Here is a 19,665-nt window from a genome sequence, read left to right on the forward strand (position 1 = left end):
AAATACGCGCGTGCGTGGTGGTGGTGGTGGTGGTGGAGGTGGTGAGACGTTCATGCACACACTAGCACAGGTCCTTTAGTTTCACAGATTAACGGTTGAGGTATGCAGTCATGTCCTTCCTCAGCTCAATCACTGATGCGACGGCGCACACCTCCACACACACACACACTTCTGTATTTTTACATTAATACACATCCAGGAAGCCATCATTTTCAATCAACATTTTAATGCAAGCCCCAATTTAAATTTATTTACATTAATTGAATGATCAATTTAATCAACAACAAGGACAGTAATCATTCACATGGCTAAAAACAATAATTTGCTACTCATTAAATTTTGCAGCAGCTTTGTCTGGCATGATGTAGGTAGGATAATCCTAACAAAATAGGAAAATCTTAAAATGCCAGAAAAGGTATGCATTTTAATGAGATCTGAGCTGTCTTGTCAGATTTTAAATAATTTATTCACCAACAGTCAGCAAAGAAAAAACTGAATAAGAGATGGGAAGTAATGTTACCCGGCAATAGTATAAAGCCATTTTATTTTATTCCATGAATTAATATGTTTTGTCACATATTAATTAACCTTTTAGACTTGTGACTAGAAAACTCAACCATTTCCCACTCAGCAGAAGTGGGTCTCTGAATAATGTAATAAAATTCAAAAATAAAATTCAACAAGTGTGTATATGGGCATTAAAGATATCAAAATTATTTCAAAACAAATCGAGGTAAACTGGCTCCTTGAAATGAAATGTGCCTGTATGTGGATGTGATTTTGCACCAGTGGGGGCTTGTGGGGGCTGATGACGGAAGACATATGAAGTTAAGAGTACCCCAAAATATTCCAGTGGTCAATGTAAATGGCTTCTAAATTCAGAAAGATATGTGTGTCAGAGAACAGAATGCAATTCTTCCTCCTGGATATCAACAAAAAGTATAAAGCAAAATAAAGCTTTATATGATTAACAGGACACAGAAGAATAATTTGCATGTCAGGACATCACGTCCACAGGTGTTCTAAAATGATGCTACACTGGTATTTGTTTCATAAAAACAGTTGGATCTGATCCTTACAAACAGTATCCAGACCCATTTATATTAAGTCACCAGTGAAAAATGCAATGTTGCACATAACACCTATACTCCTTGAGTAAATTCTTAATTCTGTAGTAAATACCACTTTCAAAACAATGCAATTTCTCAGTTACAGGATATGTAATAACTGAAAATATCTCAATCTGCTTAGATTGCTTATTAATTCTGGTACCATTCTGAATAAATATAAAAAAAAAGCAAATTCCTATTTCACTGTATTCCACACATGCTGAATAAGAATTCACCAATCTGTTTTCAATCAACGTCTGAATAATAAATGTTATTTATTCTTCAAAACAATCTAAACAAGAACAATCAGACCAATTGAAAAGTCCAGTTATGAAAAGAAATACAAGATTAGACAACCTTGAGCTTTATCTTCATTATCTTGTATTTTCTTTTACTAATGCATCTTTTATTTGAAATCTTTCATTAGCAGGACCAATTTAATGCCTATGAAGGCATTTAATTTGCTATGTCTATACCTGAGCACTTTTAAATAAACTAATCTACCAGTTAATTTTTCTGAAAATGCATGTCATGGTTGATCTCCTACCACCATCACTATTGTTTCCATTGATAGGCACAGGGCACTCAGTGGATAGTTACCACATTACCTGGCATCCTCCTTACGAGGTTCACATGTAAGTGTAAGTGTGTAGGAGAGTGTGTTTGTGTGTTGAATGTCTTGTATGGGTATGTATGTTTGCTTATTATGTTGTATACATATGTATGCTCATAGTAGTTAGCATATGTGAGCTAAAGAACAAGTTCTGTCTTGGACTTCCTTGGACAGACAATAAATTTTGATTTGATTTGAACAAAATAAAGATATCCAGAAAATATCTGACCACTTTTCATGACAATTTGCTAAATGCTTTTAAGTATTTGTAAATAAAATGTCAGCGAATGCAGGCAACTGGTTCAGTCGTTGAAAACGGTAAGCATGCCACCTAGTTTGCAAATAACCATAACAGAATGCTCCTCCATCTGTTCTCATAATGGATTATAATAACAATTTTAAACGTATAAAAGCATAATGTAACGAATAAAATTCAAAGAACAAGGATGAAAAAGTTTATATTTCATAAATTATTGCACTTCGTTGGTAAGGAATGTAAAAGCTTATACCTCCCTACTACTAACAAAAATATGTCAAAAAAAGGCTACAAGAAGAAATTGAAAAGCCTCTAGGAAACTCTAGAGTTATTGTCATACAGTTCTTCAAAACAGGACACTTGAGTGTACTTATAAAAACTAGAAAACTGATAAGAAGTAAAAAGTTTTATGCTAAAAGCACTACTGATGCGGCCTTCTAACCAAGACCTTTTCGTTGTCAAATATCACCAATGGTCCCAGATAACTGAGCCTTGTAAATGTCAGTAACAACTTAAATCTTATGAGATCACTATTGGTCTGCAGAAAAAGGCAGTGCAAAAGGAGACAAAGCAATGTCACAAGGTTTAAATTTATGATACAGTTGGACCAATATTACATGAGGCTCCTTTGCATCCCAGCAGGCGCTGAAGGTCATTCTTCAGAGAAGTTAGCAAAGTAGGGTCTGCTGTCTGAGCAAGATTCTCAAATTCGTAGTGGTCACCTGTTAGCTCATACACTTCCACAAATTCCTGCAACAGTCATGAAATTTTGGTCTGGAAAAAATGCAAGTCTGCCAGCGAAGCAGTCAATTGTTCTTTAGGGGGAGTTGGAGTTTTACGCCATGTCAGCAACTGAGACTATCCATGGCAACTCTTTAGGGCAAGATCTTACACACAATGACTATTAGCTAGCTTTTAAACTTGAGACAAGTTCAAATGGAAATATTATTAGAGATTTCATTTAGCTTTACATCCTTGTGTTAAACCAGCAGATAACCAAATATTTCTTATGTGTATGTTTTTTACCTTCTTCTATTAAATAAATATATATAAATAAATAAATCAGAATGTAGCATTGTGTGTGTTTGTTTGGTTGAAAATAATTTATGTCTATTTGGTTAGTGTCAGCAAAAAACGTTTCTTTTTATGCTTATTTTGTCTAAGATGGTCCCAGTTGTTCCAAATTAAAAAAAGTCTAATAAACAACACTGACTATTATGAAAGGCCTTCATGGACAATGTAATATGAGAATACCAATGAATAAAAGGCTTTTTTCTTCCCCTGCAGGGTTCGGCTTTTCTCCTCTCCCTAACCCCAATGCTTCTTGACAGCCGCAGGGGCATCCAGGCAATCACTGCATTATCTCCCCTTAACCTCAAAACAGGAAAATTATGTCCCCTTTCTTCCCGCTCTCCCACTTTTTGTTGCCCAACATGAGCTCTCACCTCTAGTTAGGAAGGGGCATCTAGTTTGAATCAAATGCATGATTACATGTTTGCATACTATTTCACGACGCCAAGGCCATGCATGTCAACACATAAGTTTGACGATGGAGAGGAAGATCAACAGCTGACAAAATCTTTCGGACCACAGGTACCCTGTCTAGTGAATAATAAAATTCAGCATCTAAAGATGCAAACTCACAGACAGAACTTTTGTATGCAATGAATATGGTCTCATTATGGACTTTTTCTCTGTAACATACTGTTAGTCTTGTGCAGTAAGAAAACTACTTGTACCTCAGTCTCTTCAACTATGCAGTACTTGTACACTTTGGAAAGTCTGTCAGAACGCACACAGGAATAAGTGTTATTCCATGAATCTTGGCAAACACATTCTACCTCTGAACTGCAGCCCTGGAAAATGACATATGCAAGTGACTGGCTGGGTTTATTGGCTGACAATGGTCAGTTCCTTATTCGTAAAACACACACACACGTGTGCAAAACTAAACCATAACTACTCATTTTTTACCTAAAAATTGCATTTGTTGCTGAGAAATGTTTAATTGTGCTTTCTTGTAAAATTCTAACAGAAGAAAATTTGGTGGGTTTTTCTTCAAATGATTAGAGCTCAATAAATATAGTAATTTACAAAATGTAAGTCCATCATACTGTAGGCAGTCTGAAATTGTTTTTACTCACAAACAATCCGTCCATTGTACTGTGGACTGTTTGGAAATTATTACTCACAAATAATCCCTGTCCATTGTCCTGTGGGCAGTCTGGAAATGCATCTGAATGTTCGCCATAATGCTCCACCAAAATGTCTGATCGAAATGCACCTGTCTTTTTCTTGGTCCACAGTTCTATCAAGGACTTGCCATCCATTTGTGGTGGAATATCTTGTCCAGAGAGGGCCACAAAGGTTGGCCCAATGTCAATGTTCATGGCATTCTCCTGCAAAACCAGCAGCAGCAGTAAACAATCAAGCTCACAAGCTGTTGTTTAAGAACCAAATATAAGTCCCTAAAGACTAGGCCTTAACCCTTAACAGTTTGCTGATTTGAAGCACAGATGTGACTTTTTTTCACACATTGGAGTGCAGTGTACAGAGCCTAAGCTTGCAGGAGGTGCTGTCAACCAGTGCACTTGACCAGATCAGGTTTTTGTTTCAAGCCTGCCCTGGAATGTGACTGAAATGCTTTTCAATGCATATCCAACATACCAGAGTGATTTATCATGGCAGGTGAAAGGCAGCAGAAGGAGATTGGGTTCCCATAAACTGTGTTTTGGACATGGTGGGTCGCTTGGCTTAGAGATCACTGCTTTCATGACCACCAGGCCATGAAATTCCTTACCTTGGCAGAACTTGCTTGACAGAACTTGGAATAAATAACAACAAAACAAGAGCTGCATGAATACCAAGAGAGCAAGAAGTTCGCCAACAGTTACCTGTGTCACCTGTCCTGCTTTGATGCCTGGTCCACGAATCATGAGAGGGACACGAATATCAAACTCATAAAGATGCCGTTTGTCATAAGGCAGCCCAAATTGTCCTTTAAGTTAAAATTCAGCAACAGATTAGTATTTTCAAGTCTTTGTTTGTTGGGTTGTTTTATTCTTCCTTAAGACATGTTTTAGAACATAGATGAATGTGCAACCTTGAGTACAGATTCTTTAAAAGAATATGCATTACAAAACAGCTAGAAATTACTGTAAAGATATTATATGCACAGAAGTCTTTTCCCAGATATGCAGTAAGTTGGAGGTTTTCAAAGCACTGAAAGAGTGAGTGGTGAAAAAGGGTGGTGTATCTGAGTATAGGTGAAAGATTAAGTAACTGAATGTAACATGTAAATATATAACCACATAGGTTTACCCTAAATATAAGCATGTGAATACAGCCACATAGGTTTATCTATTTAAGATGACTAAATGCAATCATATAGATTTACCCAAGTGGTAGCCATTGTCAGATGAGAAGAAAATGTATGTGCTGTCCAGCATGCCTTTCTTCTGAAGTATGTTGTACACATTTTCAGCCATATCATCAACAGACAGCAATGTTCGCCATCTGCAACATTCATGTTGTAATTTTCTGGGATGTGTTAGTCTGCCCTAAAAATAGAAAACAATAACAATAATTGATTGTAATGTTTAGAAGACTATGAGGAAATAATAGGTCTCTGCTATCCAAAATGTGTCCATAATTTTCACAGGACACTTGAAAGGGCTAAAATATTGTCATCCCATGAGCTGTAAGTTAAACTAATTATTTTTCTATCCTTCAAACACGCATACCTATTCCTGAAAGCATTATCGATGTATTGAACTGTCTGATCTGGCATCGGTACTATGGTGTGTTGTATCAACCAGTGCTTATTCTGCAACATCAAGCAAAGGTATTGTGAAAATCATCTGCAATATCAAGAAAGAATTTTGACAAATATGACATACTCTAAACAACAGAGATCAGATTGTATTGCAAAAGCCTTCTGGAGTGCTAAAGATTTTAAAGGGAAGACTTTAAAAATGCAACACAAATCAAAAGATCGTATTAGACTCAGAGAGAACTATTTTTTTCTGTTGACTAAAATAGTGAAATCTGAGAAAAAGAGAGAATGATTATCTTTCTACATGCATCAGATATCTAAGGCTGAATGTTTTTCACTATAGATAAGTAATATGAAACTTGCAATCATCATTGCTGACATTTATACTGCTAGTAGTTATTTGTAATGACTTCTACCAATGTCTACAACTTTCTGCAAAAACTGACTATTGGTTGAACATTGAAACTGCCACTTCTGGGAGCTGTTTCATTAGGAAAGGTGGTGTTGTATGGATCAGCAGGTGTGAAGGGGGAATGGCAGGCAGGTGTGGACAGCATCATGAAGAATGGATTCCCATCTGGACTCTGAGCTGACAAGAATGTTTCTGCCTTTCCATTCTGAAAAAAAAATGTCTCTATGCTTTAAATTAAATTAATTGTAACTTTACCATTTACATGCGTATAAGCAGGTTAAAATGTCATTTCTGAGCAAGTAGCAAACTCTCTCTCACTCTCTCTTGCTTGTCAAAATGTGTAACCCTGTAAGTTCAAAGCTTAGTAAAGTCATCAGGCAATAGAACTTTCATTGATATTTGCTTGATTAATCTAACCCTGAAGTGGTTACCAGGGGAAGTTACCAATAAATTCAAAAGCTCTTAATTGTACATTATATTCACCCCTTCAAGTGGTGATTTGTAATCCAAATAACAATGAATATCTTATAATAAAATAATTATGCATTAATTCCTTACAACACTCACAAAAAGTTGCTATACAGTGCTAAACTTACAGCACAATTAGTTGTTATGCTTACGTGTATGGTTTCAATGTTAGCTGCAATACTTACAATGTAATTTGTAAAATAGTCTCTTTCATAATCAGAGCCATGTGACTCCAGCTTGCCATTCACAGACAACTGGTAGTCATAATACTTTGAGTTGCCAACCTGCCACAAAAAACAATAGCAATATACTGCTAATGCACATTAGGACAATAGCAATTTAGTACAGACAAGTGAAGTACATTACCTTAAAAGAAATAGAAGACTAAAGAAAACCAAAGAATACTAAAATCAAGCTATAAAGACTATGTAAAGACTGCTTACAGATTTTAATGAAAAAAAGACAAAAAAGAACAGATTCATACTAAACCAATCCATTCATTCCAGCCTGGGGGAATGTGGGCCACACCCCCGACCTGGTCATCGCCATACTGCAAGCAGAGGTCAGCAGATGGTGCACATTACAATATAAGAACATCCAGGTTTTTATATTCCACAGAATATATTGCAAGCAGAACACTGAACATGCTGCAAGCAACTAAATATGAAACCGATGTCCTTTTTTATTCCATGAGACAATGACTCATGCATCAAATATCCCTAACACTCCATCTGTGGCTGCTAAGTTCAGTGTTTGGACATGTTAAAAAAAACAGTGATAAAATTACAAATTACAAATTGACAATAGAAAGAAAATCAAGTCTGTGAATAAGGAAAAGCAAGTAATTTAATTAAAATGAGCAGCAACAGTAAATTGGCTCAGTTTGAATATTTACCCAAGACTTATTTCCATCTCTTTCAAAGTTCTTAAACAAAAGTATACATTGGCCCACAATGTAGATTTGTCCACATTGACAGAATCAAGAAGCAAATTTAAATGCGAACCATCAGAACCAGAGTTGCTTCACCTGGTTGAGGTACTTTCCAGCAAACATGGTTGTGTAACCAGCCTTCTGAAGGTACACTGGGAAACTGATGGGCTCCTGCTCCTGCTGCCAGGACCTGCTACTGCAGCCACCCTCCAGAGAGTTATTGACCCCATGATGATTGTGCACATACTTCCCAGTCAGGATGCTTGACCGGCTTGGGCAGCACAAAGGGCTGGACACAAACTATTTGAACAAATATATAAATAAACCGTAAACTCACATTTAATTCTCTACCATGTTCATAATTAAAAACTAATGTCTTTGGCATTGAAGGTTTAGCATTTTCAAACTTTACTAGTACTGCAGTCTTGTCTTACTGATAGAAAACAGACTGTTCTTATCTCTGGTTTCTGAATCAGCATCCCTCCAGTTTAGAAATAATTTAGGCTTCAGTCCTAGCTCTTCTACTTTTTATTCTCCTTATCCAACTTTTTTGAAGTAAATGAATTACATTCCGTCTCATATGCTGATTTTGCCAATGGCATGTAACTCTATAATTCTTCTAATAAAGTTTTTATCAATTATATTTCTCTTTATATCACATATTAAAACCTGGATGATTCAGAACAAACTGAAGTTAAATGGATGTAACACTGAATGTGTGTTGACTGACTCCGCCATCAGAGCTGATCAGTCTCTTAAAGTAAGAACATAGCACAGTAACATTTCCTTTACTGAATCTGTAATCTTGGCATTTGGATAGATAACAAAACTTTCTATAAAGGATCATATCAATAAGGCTTCCCAACCAGCATAATATGAACTATGTAGGATTTATACAATCTATTATTACCTCACTTTTCATGCCACAAAATCTTGTTTTCTTCTCAAGTTATATCTTGGATAGGCCATGAAATTCACTTCTCACTGGCATTCTCTCATCTTTCTCCTCTAACTGTGCATACATTCAAAACTTCAAATTCAATCTCAAAACACATCTATTTAGTAAGAATAAACAATACGGTTCTGCCCACACATGCACTTTGTTTTATGGTGGGTTTTATTTGTCATGGTATTGTTTGTTTTCTGATGCCTATGTTTCTTGTGTGGTTGACTTTGTCAGTTTGTAGTCTATCATGTGCAGAACATCAAGGTTACATTCACATGAGGCAATATACTTTACAAATTCGATCATCATCATTATTATAATCTCCAAAAGCTCCAGAGAGGGCAAAAACCACATTGCCAGGCTCATTCAAGAAGAACCCTACAATCTTTTTACTTGGACTGGTGCGCCATCTATAACACGATGAATAGATTATTAGCTGTCTATCGGGGTTTTTTTGTTTTTTTTTCCATATCATCAATCAGACAGCACCTTATCTTATAGAAGTTCTTTCTGTCTTCCTTCCAGATCTCTGCACTCTTCCTTCCGTTCTCAGACCTTCATGACTCTCCATTGAAAAGAGAAAACTTAGGGATAGTACTATTTCTTGGTTCTCATTTTATAATCTGGAATAACTTTCTGTCTCCCTGTTCTCTGATGTTCACATATTGCAGACTATTTCAACAGTCTTAAAAAATCCATCTCCTCCAATCTGTGTACAAGCCAGTGATCCTTCCCATTTTTCATTTGAAGTTCCAATTTGTATGTGTGTTTGTGTAGGGAGTAAATGAAATAAGCTATCCCATCAAGGGGAGGTATATGCATCTAGATATTTATTTTATTATTATTATTACTATTATTATTATTATAAAAACTGACAAGTAAGCTGCTACAATCTTATCTGTGGTTCTAAGAGCCACTTGTCTAGTTTGTTGCCCCTTTTTGACCCTCTTAGATGATGAAGATGATAAATTCAAGTGTATGCTACTGCTAAATTTCACAACAGTGGCATTTTTGTGGCACTGTGTGTGCGTGTGTGCAGGCAGGCACACATATACACGTATCTCCCACCCATACTTAAATAAACCAGTACAAAAGTACTTTATGCAATTTACAAATTACGATTATATTAATGCCCTTAATTTTACACTATATCTTTACTAATCATAAATATTTCATACCATGTTTTCAAATATGATTCCCTGCTCACCAATCAGACTTCTTATCTTCTTGATAGGTATCTGAAAAATCAGACACAAGACTCAGTGTGCTTCCCATAGCTGTTAATGTAATAAAAAATTTGGTTCTGACTGTATGTGATCAATACTTTTGCTTAAGGTGTAAATTCTGAATCAAACATATAGTATTTAAAATCAAAAACTAAAGTGAATATTACAAACTCATTGGAAAGAAATGTTATTTATTTATTATTATTGACAGCAATCTACTTTCTGTCTGCAGTATACGATCCTTTCAGAACTGACAGGCTTCAAAAGATGTCAAATTCATCCCACATTCATGTTAAAACATGGATGCATTTATTTCATAAAACTTATAAACAATGAGAGAAATCTTAAGTAAATAATAATTAGGTTAACCCATGTTCTACAAGCACTCCAAGGCTTTGTCTCTACACACCAAGATCCGCCTCTATAATACCAGTGTAAAGTCAGTCCTTCTGTATGGGTCTGAGACATGGCGGGTGACAAATGCCATCACCAACAAGATACAGACATTTATCAATAAATGTCTGCGCCGCATTCTTAACATCCGATGGCCTGAGAAGATCTCCAATACCGCCCTGTGGGAGAGAACCAACCAAAACCCTGCCAGCCTAGACATCAAGAAGCGAAAGTGGGGCTGGATTGGCCACACCCTACGAAAGCCAGCCGACAATATAACGCGACAAGCTCTGGGCTGGAACCCACAGGGGAGACGCAAGGTAGGGAGACCCAGACAGACGTGGAGACGATCAGTCCACAGAGAGGCAGCGACAGCTGGCATGACATGGTGCCAACTAGAAAGGGATGCCCTGGACCGGGTCCGATGGCGGCGTGTGGTTGCGGCCCTATGCTCCACTGGGGGCGAATAGGAACGAAGAAGAAGAGAAGATGTTCTACAAGCAATTAGAAGTATCAGCATAAAATCGATTTTTCACAGACAATGTCAGAGATGCACAGGTGTGGATGTCAATTAGTCTGAGCTGAAGGATTATAAAATAGCAATACAATTTGTATATCTTCTGTTCACATAAAGGTATAGGTATTCTTGTGACCTTATGGCCACTTAATTGGGAGTGAAGTGTTAGAGCCCACATTTATCTGTGAACTCATGTTTTATGTGGGTGGTGCCAGTCTCCTCTCCCTTATCTCCACCACCCTTTATAAAGTCAGGGACAAGGAGAATTATGCTGCATCACATGAGTGCTGAGCCAGCTAGTGTGCATTATATGAGTACTGTGCCAACAAATCTGCATCACATGATTATTGAGCTGACTAGTGTACATCACATGAGTGCTAAGTCCTCAAGTGTACACAATGAGAGTCTAAAACATAACTAGTGCACCACATGAATACTTAGCTGACTAGTACAACACAAAGTACTATGCAAACTAATGTAATCACGTGAGTACTATGTCACCAAATAGGCATCAGGTGAACACTAAACTGACAAAGTGTATATCACATGAGTACTGAGCCAATTAGTATACAATGCAAGAGTACTGCATCTGAATTAGTATACATCACACAGTACTCAGTTGTCAAGTCCATATCACAATAGTACTGATCTAAATATAGTGTGTATCACATAAGCATAATTAGTACTGAGCAGACAAAGGGTGCATCATATGAGTACTAAATTGTCAAATGTATATCGCATGAGTACTCAGCCAATAATTTATATATATATATATCAAAGAGTACTGAGTGAAACTGTACAACACAAAAGTATTGTGCGGTGTAGTGTACAGCACAACAGCACTACACTAAAAAGTGCACATCACATAAGTACTAAGTCATAAGGTGTACATCATAATACTAAGCCATCTAGCGAACATCACAAGAAAACTGAGCCAGCTAGTGTGCATCACAATAGTACTGAGCTGATTAGTATATATCCCATGAGTGTGAGTCAGCTAGTGTACATCACAAAAGTACTAAGACAACTAGTGTGCATCACAAGTGTACTGAGCCAAGTTATATGTACATCACAAGAGTACTAAGCAAATTTTGTTGTTCCTGGATCAAAGAATTGCATTGATTTATTCTGATATTATAGTAAATTAACTGTGGAACTTTCTTCACGTTCTCTGCTCATGAAAACAAGTGTACAACTTCATTTGATTTACTTTGACGTCGCAAGTGTTTGTGGGCTAATTGTGTACAGAAATGTACATATAACATATATACACTAAACAGGCCTCTTTGAGGTTTTGGGTAGATCACTCACTGCTATCGATCTTGGCACATATGCTACGAGCATGTGCCCAACTATGAGTCATTATTAATTCTGCCTGTTCGTACACTAGGGATCGAGGTATACTAATCTTAGAACGTACTATAATCATTAACGACATGCTTTAGTATAATAATTATGACCTGCCGTGTAATATCTAAACAAGGTTAAAAAGCCATACCTGGCCACCTAGCTCTGTGTCTTGGTCGTCCGTAAGAATAAATACTATGTTCGGCGGTTTCGCTGTGCATTCTTTGGAAAAGATGAATGCAACGACAACAGCACACAGAGCAAGCATTGCAGCAGTCTCCATAGCAGACCTCACCTGTGACCAGCCGCCGTCACATGACCAGCATGTGACCTAAGGGAAGCTACTCTATGGCGTCTCGAAAGGTCAACGGAATTTACATGCAGGGTGAATGTGAGTGCCGCGCCCTTATCTTCGTGTTGTTCATACATTTTAATAAGTATCTTTATAAATTTAAGAACATTTTAGTATATTATCAGCACCAATTTACGTAAAGTGTCAACATCTATATTTTGCAGTAGCGCACATGCACCTGATATTAAATTTGAGAGTAAACAAAACATGTGTCAGCACGTAATAATCATAAGAAATTAGACAAGAATGGAGAATAACATGACGGATATCATCATTTAGCGAAATATTAGAACGTAAAGAACTGGTTGGCTGGTATCAAACACGTCTTATCTTCTCTACTGTCATATTGAATGCACAAAGTAGGAAAATCTCATACAAATTATGTGGTAAAGTTAGTGTTCACCTGTTCGTACATACTGTTCGTTTTAATATAAGATTATTAAAGCTTGTAATATATATTGTCAAATGCTTTTCTTGCTATACAAGAATTTATTTAACTTTTCCAGAGTGCAATAACTGCAGGTTGAATGAGACACCGGCTTGAAAACGTTGACAAGGCTTGAATAGTAAAAGGAGTAACAAGAAAGCAGATAAGAATGTGTACCATCTTTACATAATGATTCTCAGGTATTATGCAGGTTAAGCGTTCTCTGTTATTCATGTTTGTTTTTAAATTCTATATTCATATATTTCTGGTGCAAATTTTAGAACAAAATGATTCTTGGATAAATGCATCATTAGTGCAAGAAGACCATGCATATTTCTTAAAGGGAAGCAAATACTAGACCTGTACTTATCATGCTACATCAGCCATTATATCAGCTTCCAGCATTAGTTGCCAATAGTTTCTTATTTGGTATGACCTTTCGGGTAATCTTTGGCTAGTCCAGAAACAGTGAGTTAGTTGTACTGTACTTAAAAGATCATACATATTGCTACTGCTAGCAACCTTTGATTATAGTAATTTTCCTTGTATATGAAAAGCAACACAAAGAAACTAAATAAATAAGGAAATATATCAAAGGTATATACAAAAGTAAAGGATAGCAGTGTTTATCCCTCTTACACAAGGTTGGCATGGTGAAAGACCTTTACTTTGGTCTGTGCTGCTTGCACTAATCAGTTGTTCCCCTCATGTGCTTCATCTGTAGTTGTGTCTCAAATAACTGTCACTGTGTGTTTTGTAGAATTCCAGGCTTTCATTTTTTTTTAAGGAATCCAGTGTAATTCTGGTGATGGATGCACTGTCATCTCTGATGATCCTCTGAGCTTTGCAAGAGATTAGTTTATGGTCATGGATGTCAGTCTGTCACTGCTAGCCTCTCTTTCATGTCTAACCACACTGTTTCATCAACAAGAGTGGTTCTGGATTGTGGATGTTCAAGTCAGGGCTTCTGTTTTGGCTGATGTTCAGACCTACTTGATGAGAGAAGCTGTACAGATAGTTTTCTCTTGTAATGTGGTAGCGGGTGGGTGACAGCAAAGGAGTCGTCAGAGATGTCAAGTCTAAGAGGGTGGATAAGAGTATGCAAAGGATGCCTTCAGGCCTTTCATACATAAGCTGTGTGTTACATCACCCAGTTGATGACCAAATCAAAAAGTAGAGAAAGCATATGTTAGCCCTCTTAGCTTATTTCTATTTTCACTTAATATCATTTTGAAGTAAAATGCATGTTAGGAAGACTACCATTTGCTCATATTCTTGCAAAAGAGATATGTTCATATTTTATAAGAAAGGCTCAGAATGTTTGCATTGAACTGTTTGTGGTATCATAAATCCAGGCTAATTGGGACAATAACTTTAGAAACTGGAGAAAACTGGTAGGGAAAACGTGGATTATTGAAGTACTTCCAAGTCATTCAGTCAGTTGTCTTTTGACTGGTAACTGTTGTGAGAGCACATTGATAGACATGGCAACTGACAGGGCCTGCCACTGCCGCCTTATTTGGTCAGGTCCTGCACAGGATTACCTGTCCAGTCTTTGACTTTCATAAGCCAGGTCTCTCTCAGGCCGCTGAAGTGTTGACTACCATCCAAGCTACTTTGAAGGACAGTTTTCGACAAAGTATCGCACCAGATCACATGGCCAAACCAGACCAGTTTACGTTGCTTGACTGTTGCATGTAGAGGCTTCTGATGTCCTGCGAATGTGGCAACTCATTGGTTTTATCTTCTCTATTTGAGATCCAGAGCAGCCTCCTCAGATACTTGCTCTTAAATGCTTAGATTCTACTTTCCACATCGGTGAGGAGAGTCCACGTTTCACATCCATAGAGGAGGATCAGTACTACAAGGGAATTGTACTTTGTGGTAAACCTGATGTTATGGCTGTGCCAGATCCTATCCAGCTTAGCCATTGTGGCTGTTGTGATCCTGATGTAAATATCTATCATGGAGCTGCCATCATTGGGGAGGGTGGCTCCCAAGTACTTACTCTGCTTACCTCTTCATGCTGTACCTTCTTCATGTAGATTCCTGCTTTACCATTGCCAATGATTATAACTTTGCTCTTATAAATGCTGGTCTCTATTACATATGCTGGAACTGGTTTTCAGTCTGCTGATAAGGTCTTGAACTTCTTTGTTACTACTTAAAATAGGTCTATGTCGTCTGCAAAGTGTAGGTTGCAAACTGGCAGATTAGTAGGAAGCTTTATGATGCCTCCCCTACTACTTCCCTACACACATTACCACATAAATATTTTCATACTAGCTTGTCAATAATATTATTGTATTTAAACTAGACTGGGAATATTGAGTTGAGTGGGCAGTTTTTTAGTGTCAGTAACAGTATTCATGTGCATCTTCTCACTTATGTCCTAATACAGTTTATTTTTATCTACTTTTTTATGTGCAGATCAAAGAAAAAATATTTGCTACTCCTCTTGGCTGCTCTTGCTGGTGTAGCCTCCCTTGCTCATGTGTTTTACTCGTTCATGTCCCTCCTTCATGCAGAGCCTAAATTAGAAGAAAAGATTAGCTGGAAAGGTACACAGGAAACACAAACTTCCAAAATGATTCTCATGAAGTCCTTTCCAGAGTGGTATGAAATAAAACCTGGTGCCCACTTCCTGGATTCCTGTGATCATCCATGCATCCTGACATCACATGATGACCAGGCATCACAGGTGGACTGCATTGTTTTTTTCACTCACTACTCCTACAACACCAAACTGCCAGTAAGAAGGGCGGAACAGATCTGGGTATATTTTGCAGTAGAGAGTCCCCTCAATTCTTACAATGATGTGTTTGCAACCCCAGCCTGGCAGAAACAGTTCAACTGGACAATGACCTATCGCAGAGACTCTGATTTTTATTTTGGCTATGGCACGGTTGTTCCAGCGGTAGTTTCTTCGCAAGCAAAGGATATCAGTGCGATTGTCAAGGGCAAAACCAAGATGGCAGCATGGTTTGTTTCTAATTGTCAAACTCAAAGCGAACGGTCTGCCTATGTTGAAGCTTTACAGGAGTTCCTACCAGTTGACATTTATGGCAAATGTGGTCCACTGAAATGTGGATCCTCGGGTAATGTGACTTGCTTGCAGATGTTATCACAGGTCTACTACTTCTATTTAGCTTTTGAGAATTCCTTCTGTGATGATTATGTTACCGAGAAGGCATTTGAAATCCTCCTTAAAGCTGACATTGTTCCAGTTGTGAGAGGTGGTGCCAATTACTCTGCCATACTGCCACCCCACTCTTACATTGATGTGGCTGACTTTTCCAGTGTCGAGGACTTAGCTTCATACCTGGAAAACCTGGCCAACAGCAAATCAGCCTATGAGGAATACTTTGCATGGAAGAAGAACTGGAAAGTGGTCGCACCCATGCCACTGCCACTGTGTGATTTGTGCAAAAAGCTGCACAGCCCTCATCAACAAATCCATGTTTATGATGATGTTGACGCATGGTGGAAGAAGGGCAGATGCCACGATCCACCCGAACTAAAAATCTACCATGACCCTTTCTAAAACTGTAATGTATCTTCTTATGACCACTTTGGTTAGGAGCATATGATCAATGCTATTCCAGCCTCAGCAGGTTCAGGTGAATTTAAGTTTCCCAGCCATCCTGCTAAAGAAGTTGACTGCATGATTGTAGTGTTCGTTTGCATTCACAAAGAGGATCCAATGTTAAACTGTATTTTATGTTCTGAAGACATCAGAAAATGAAATAATTATATATACAGATAGTTTTGTGCACATAGAATGTCTAGAGAAAAAAATGGTGCATGCAAGATGCGTTGTTTCCTGAAGGACAGTTTTGAAGGGTTAACTATCTTTTTTGTCATAACCTTAGCACATTGTTTTAATTAGCCTTGAGGGTCATTTTCTAAAGCTCCATTTAAAAAAAAAAATTATGTGAGCTTTCTCCAAGGCAGAGTTGTACTCCATACTCTATTAGGATTCAGATTCTCTTCATTTTTGCTTCATCCATTAGATTTTTAGCCACTAAGATTGTACAACATGGTTGTGTAATACATTTGTCTGTTCTGTTTCCTTTTGATTCACACAATCAGAATTTTTGTTTTCTTTGTTTCTGTGGATGTGATACTTTTGTCTTTTATTCTTTTGTGCTAAGGGACTGTGTTAAAAATAAACTTATTGTGCTTGTGATGTGTTGCCTGTCAGGTACCGAAGAAAATATTTGTGTTGATTGAATACAGACATTATTTTTATAGCGAAGGAAAAAAGGACCAGGATTTCAGAAAACGGCAGAGGCATTTTAATGATGTAAACCATTTTAAATGTTTTTGAGATACCTATGTCTTTTCATGTGTATTGCTTGGATTTTAAACGATAGTGGTTTTGTTGATGCTGAACAGTTGTTTTAAGTGCCACAGAACAAATATTAACAAATAGTGCACTATGCATAATAAGCACACAGGTAGTTCAGTGTTGTACTTAATTTGATTTTTTTAAGGCTTTGTGTTGAGTTTATGCAATGCAGTTTGACCTTATTGACTAACAAAAAATTATATTTATACACCATATGCATTGTCTGCACAGTATGTTTTAAATTATTATTTTTAAACTATGCATAATTCATGTAGTAATAATTATTTTTCATGTACTTCTTTGAATAGATGCTTGTGTTGGAATGTTTTGTGCTTCATAAACAGATATATTGGACTATTGTTGTCATGTGGCACCTTTAGATGATATCATGGTTGTTATCAGGGTCACACAACACATCCCAGATCTGCATACCAGAATGTCGACATTCCACACTATGCACTGAACACACTTAACCTCTAGTACCCAACGACATTTGGATGTAGCCTCGTCATTAAAGGAACATTTCCTTTTTTTTTTTTTTTTTTTTTTTTAAAAAAAGAAAGCTACCTTTCTTACCATTTTGTCCCCTCTCAATTCCATTCAGGAGGACAATTAGGAATATTATCCTCATATTGGCAGAAATCTTTGTTTTCTTCTTCTTCTTCTTCGTCGTTCACTCAAATGGACACGCCTGCCTCCTGCACAAATGATGCTGTGCGCCGCAGGTCCTCCAGGCTGCCGTGTAGCTTCCTCAATACTGGCGACTCATCAGTCCAAATGCGGTGCCTGAGTTCTTCGTGCATAGGGCATTCTTGCAGTAGATGTGCTGTTGTCTGACTGCCTGTCTGGCACGGGCACTGGTCTGTCTGGCCGATCCGGAGCTTGGTGTATAGGTGGTAATTGAGACGGTTGTGGCCTGTCCTCAGCCTGAAAATAATGACCTGCTCAGCCCTTGTAAGCAGGTAGTATGGGTCGTTTCGGTTGAAACGTGGGTGCTGCTGCAGCCACGTGTTGTGCTGTTTGGCCTTGATGATGGTTTTAACTTCACTATAGGTGGTGGACCTGTCTTGCTGCTCTTTTGTGGATCCTTCCTTGGCAAGAGTGTCTGCGGCTTCGTTGCCAAAAACTCCACAGTGGGAGGGAATCCACTGTAAGACGACTGTGCAGTCTCCGCATAAGGAGGAAAGAGCAGTGGACAGGTCGTTCAATTTCTTGTCTCTGGCAGTCTGTAAGGCCTGCAGGACAGACAGTGCATCCGTAAAGAAGACGACGTTGTTGGAGGTGTCTGGACTGTTTTCAACGTGGGTGGCACCGGTCTGAATGGCAACTGCTTCAGCCTTGAAGTTGGTGGAGTAGAGTCCGGTTGCGAGGGAAAGACGGTCTTCTCTTCCTCCCAGGTACCGGATGAAGATTCCGGCGCCACCATTCTTCACGGCTTGTTCAGCTGACCCGTCAGTGAACACGTGAGTCCACTGATCTTGTGGGAAGTTGTTGTGGATATACTCCATAGTACAGGACTTCTTCACAGCGTCTTGGGAGTCTTTCTTGCCAACACCAGGGATGCTGCAGTGAATCAGGGGGAAAGCAGTTTCATTCCATGCTGGGTTTGTCCGGCACAGGGGGATCTCTCTGGGGTCATGTTCCAAGATATCTTGGTGTTTTCGTTCAAGGATCCTCGCCTGGTGGATGAAACTTCCCCTTTTCAACCTTCCCTTCGTCGGCTGAGCCAGTCTGTTTCTCATGGGGTGATTTGGAAGTCTCTTGAACTTGGCGGCTTGGACGAGCATCTTTGTGTCACGTCGGTCTCAAGTGGTTCCAACCCTGTGATTGTCTCCAGTTCTTGTATGGGCGTAGACCTCAATGGCTCCAGTGATGAGTCTGGCTGCTTGGTTCTGAACCTTGCTGACCTTCTCAAAGTTGGATTTTGCTGCGGTGCCCCATGCTGTCATGCCATACTCTAGGACTGGTCTGACCCTTCCGGTGTACGCTTCTTGAGGATTCTGTCATCCGCGCGCCCAGTTCGTGCCAGCCAACTTCTTCATAATTGCAAGTCGCATCTTGGCTCTGGCTTCGACCTTCTTGGTCTGAGGCTTCCAAGTAAGTCTCTTATCGAAGGTTACCCCAAGGTAGGTAGGGTTGTCGTCCAGTGGGAGAATCTGTCCATCGAACTTCAGAGTGGCCTTCTGTTCCCTAGTGGACAGACTAAAGATAGTGTAGGTGGTCTTTTTGGGGTTGACTTTGACAAGCCACCTTTTCGTCCAGTCCTGCAGGACATTTAGCGCCTCAATCTTTGTTTTAAAAGAAAAGATTTTATTTTAAATCTTATAATTCTCGTGTTTAGAAGCTTAAGCACACACTTGAAATTGAAGTATCTTGAAATGATCATACCTCTTGGTTTGTTTTGTTTCTCACCTTCCTCCCTTGCTTGCACACGCAGGAACAAGCATCATAACTTGCATGATGACCATATTTATCATGCATGGAGATACAATATGTAAAACCTGTGATGTTCAGGTTTTGGCTTTTTTTAATCTCCCTTTTG

At 38.4% G+C, this 19,665-nt stretch overlaps 2 protein-coding genes across 4 annotated transcripts; one reads left to right on the forward strand and one right to left on the reverse strand.

Moving 5' to 3' along the window:
• Positions 1–206: 206 nt before the first annotated feature.
• LOC112559345 (N-acetylglucosamine-6-sulfatase-like) lies at positions 207–12,328 on the reverse strand. Its single transcript, XM_025230504.1, has 12 exons — positions 12,145–12,328; positions 9,689–9,748; positions 7,661–7,864; positions 7,118–7,183; positions 6,819–6,917; positions 6,200–6,370; positions 5,722–5,804; positions 5,376–5,494; positions 4,873–4,976; positions 4,171–4,377; positions 3,718–3,834; positions 207–2,728 (listed from the first exon to the last, which is right to left on the reverse strand). The coding sequence occupies exons 1-12, from the start codon at positions 12,274–12,276 to the stop codon at positions 2,570–2,572; spliced, it is 1,521 nt and encodes a 506-aa protein (XP_025086289.1). The 5' UTR covers positions 12,277–12,328; the 3' UTR covers positions 207–2,569.
• A 6-nt stretch (positions 12,329–12,334) lies between these two features.
• LOC112559346 (alpha-(1,3)-fucosyltransferase C-like) lies at positions 12,335–17,661 on the forward strand. 3 transcript variants are annotated; one of them, XM_025230508.1, is made up of 3 exons: positions 12,335–12,384; positions 12,852–12,972; positions 15,203–17,661. In XM_025230508.1, exons 2-3 carry the CDS (start codon positions 12,962–12,964, stop codon positions 16,314–16,316), a joined length of 1,125 nt encoding a protein of 374 aa, XP_025086293.1. In that variant the 5' UTR covers positions 12,335–12,384; positions 12,852–12,961; the 3' UTR covers positions 16,317–17,661. The 3 variants fall into 3 exon arrangements, with proteins under 3 accessions (XP_025086293.1, XP_025086292.1, XP_025086291.1); XM_025230507.1 differs by lacking the exon at positions 12,335–12,384 and adding an exon at positions 12,387–12,430; XM_025230506.1 differs by lacking the exon at positions 12,335–12,384 and adding an exon at positions 12,391–12,704.
• The last annotated feature ends 2,004 nt before the right edge of the window (positions 17,662–19,665 follow it).

The sequence above is a fragment of the Pomacea canaliculata genome, linkage group LG3, assembly GCF_003073045.1.
Source record: "Pomacea canaliculata isolate SZHN2017 linkage group LG3, ASM307304v1, whole genome shotgun sequence".
In the NCBI taxonomy this organism is placed as follows: domain Eukaryota; kingdom Metazoa; phylum Mollusca; class Gastropoda; order Architaenioglossa; family Ampullariidae; genus Pomacea; species Pomacea canaliculata.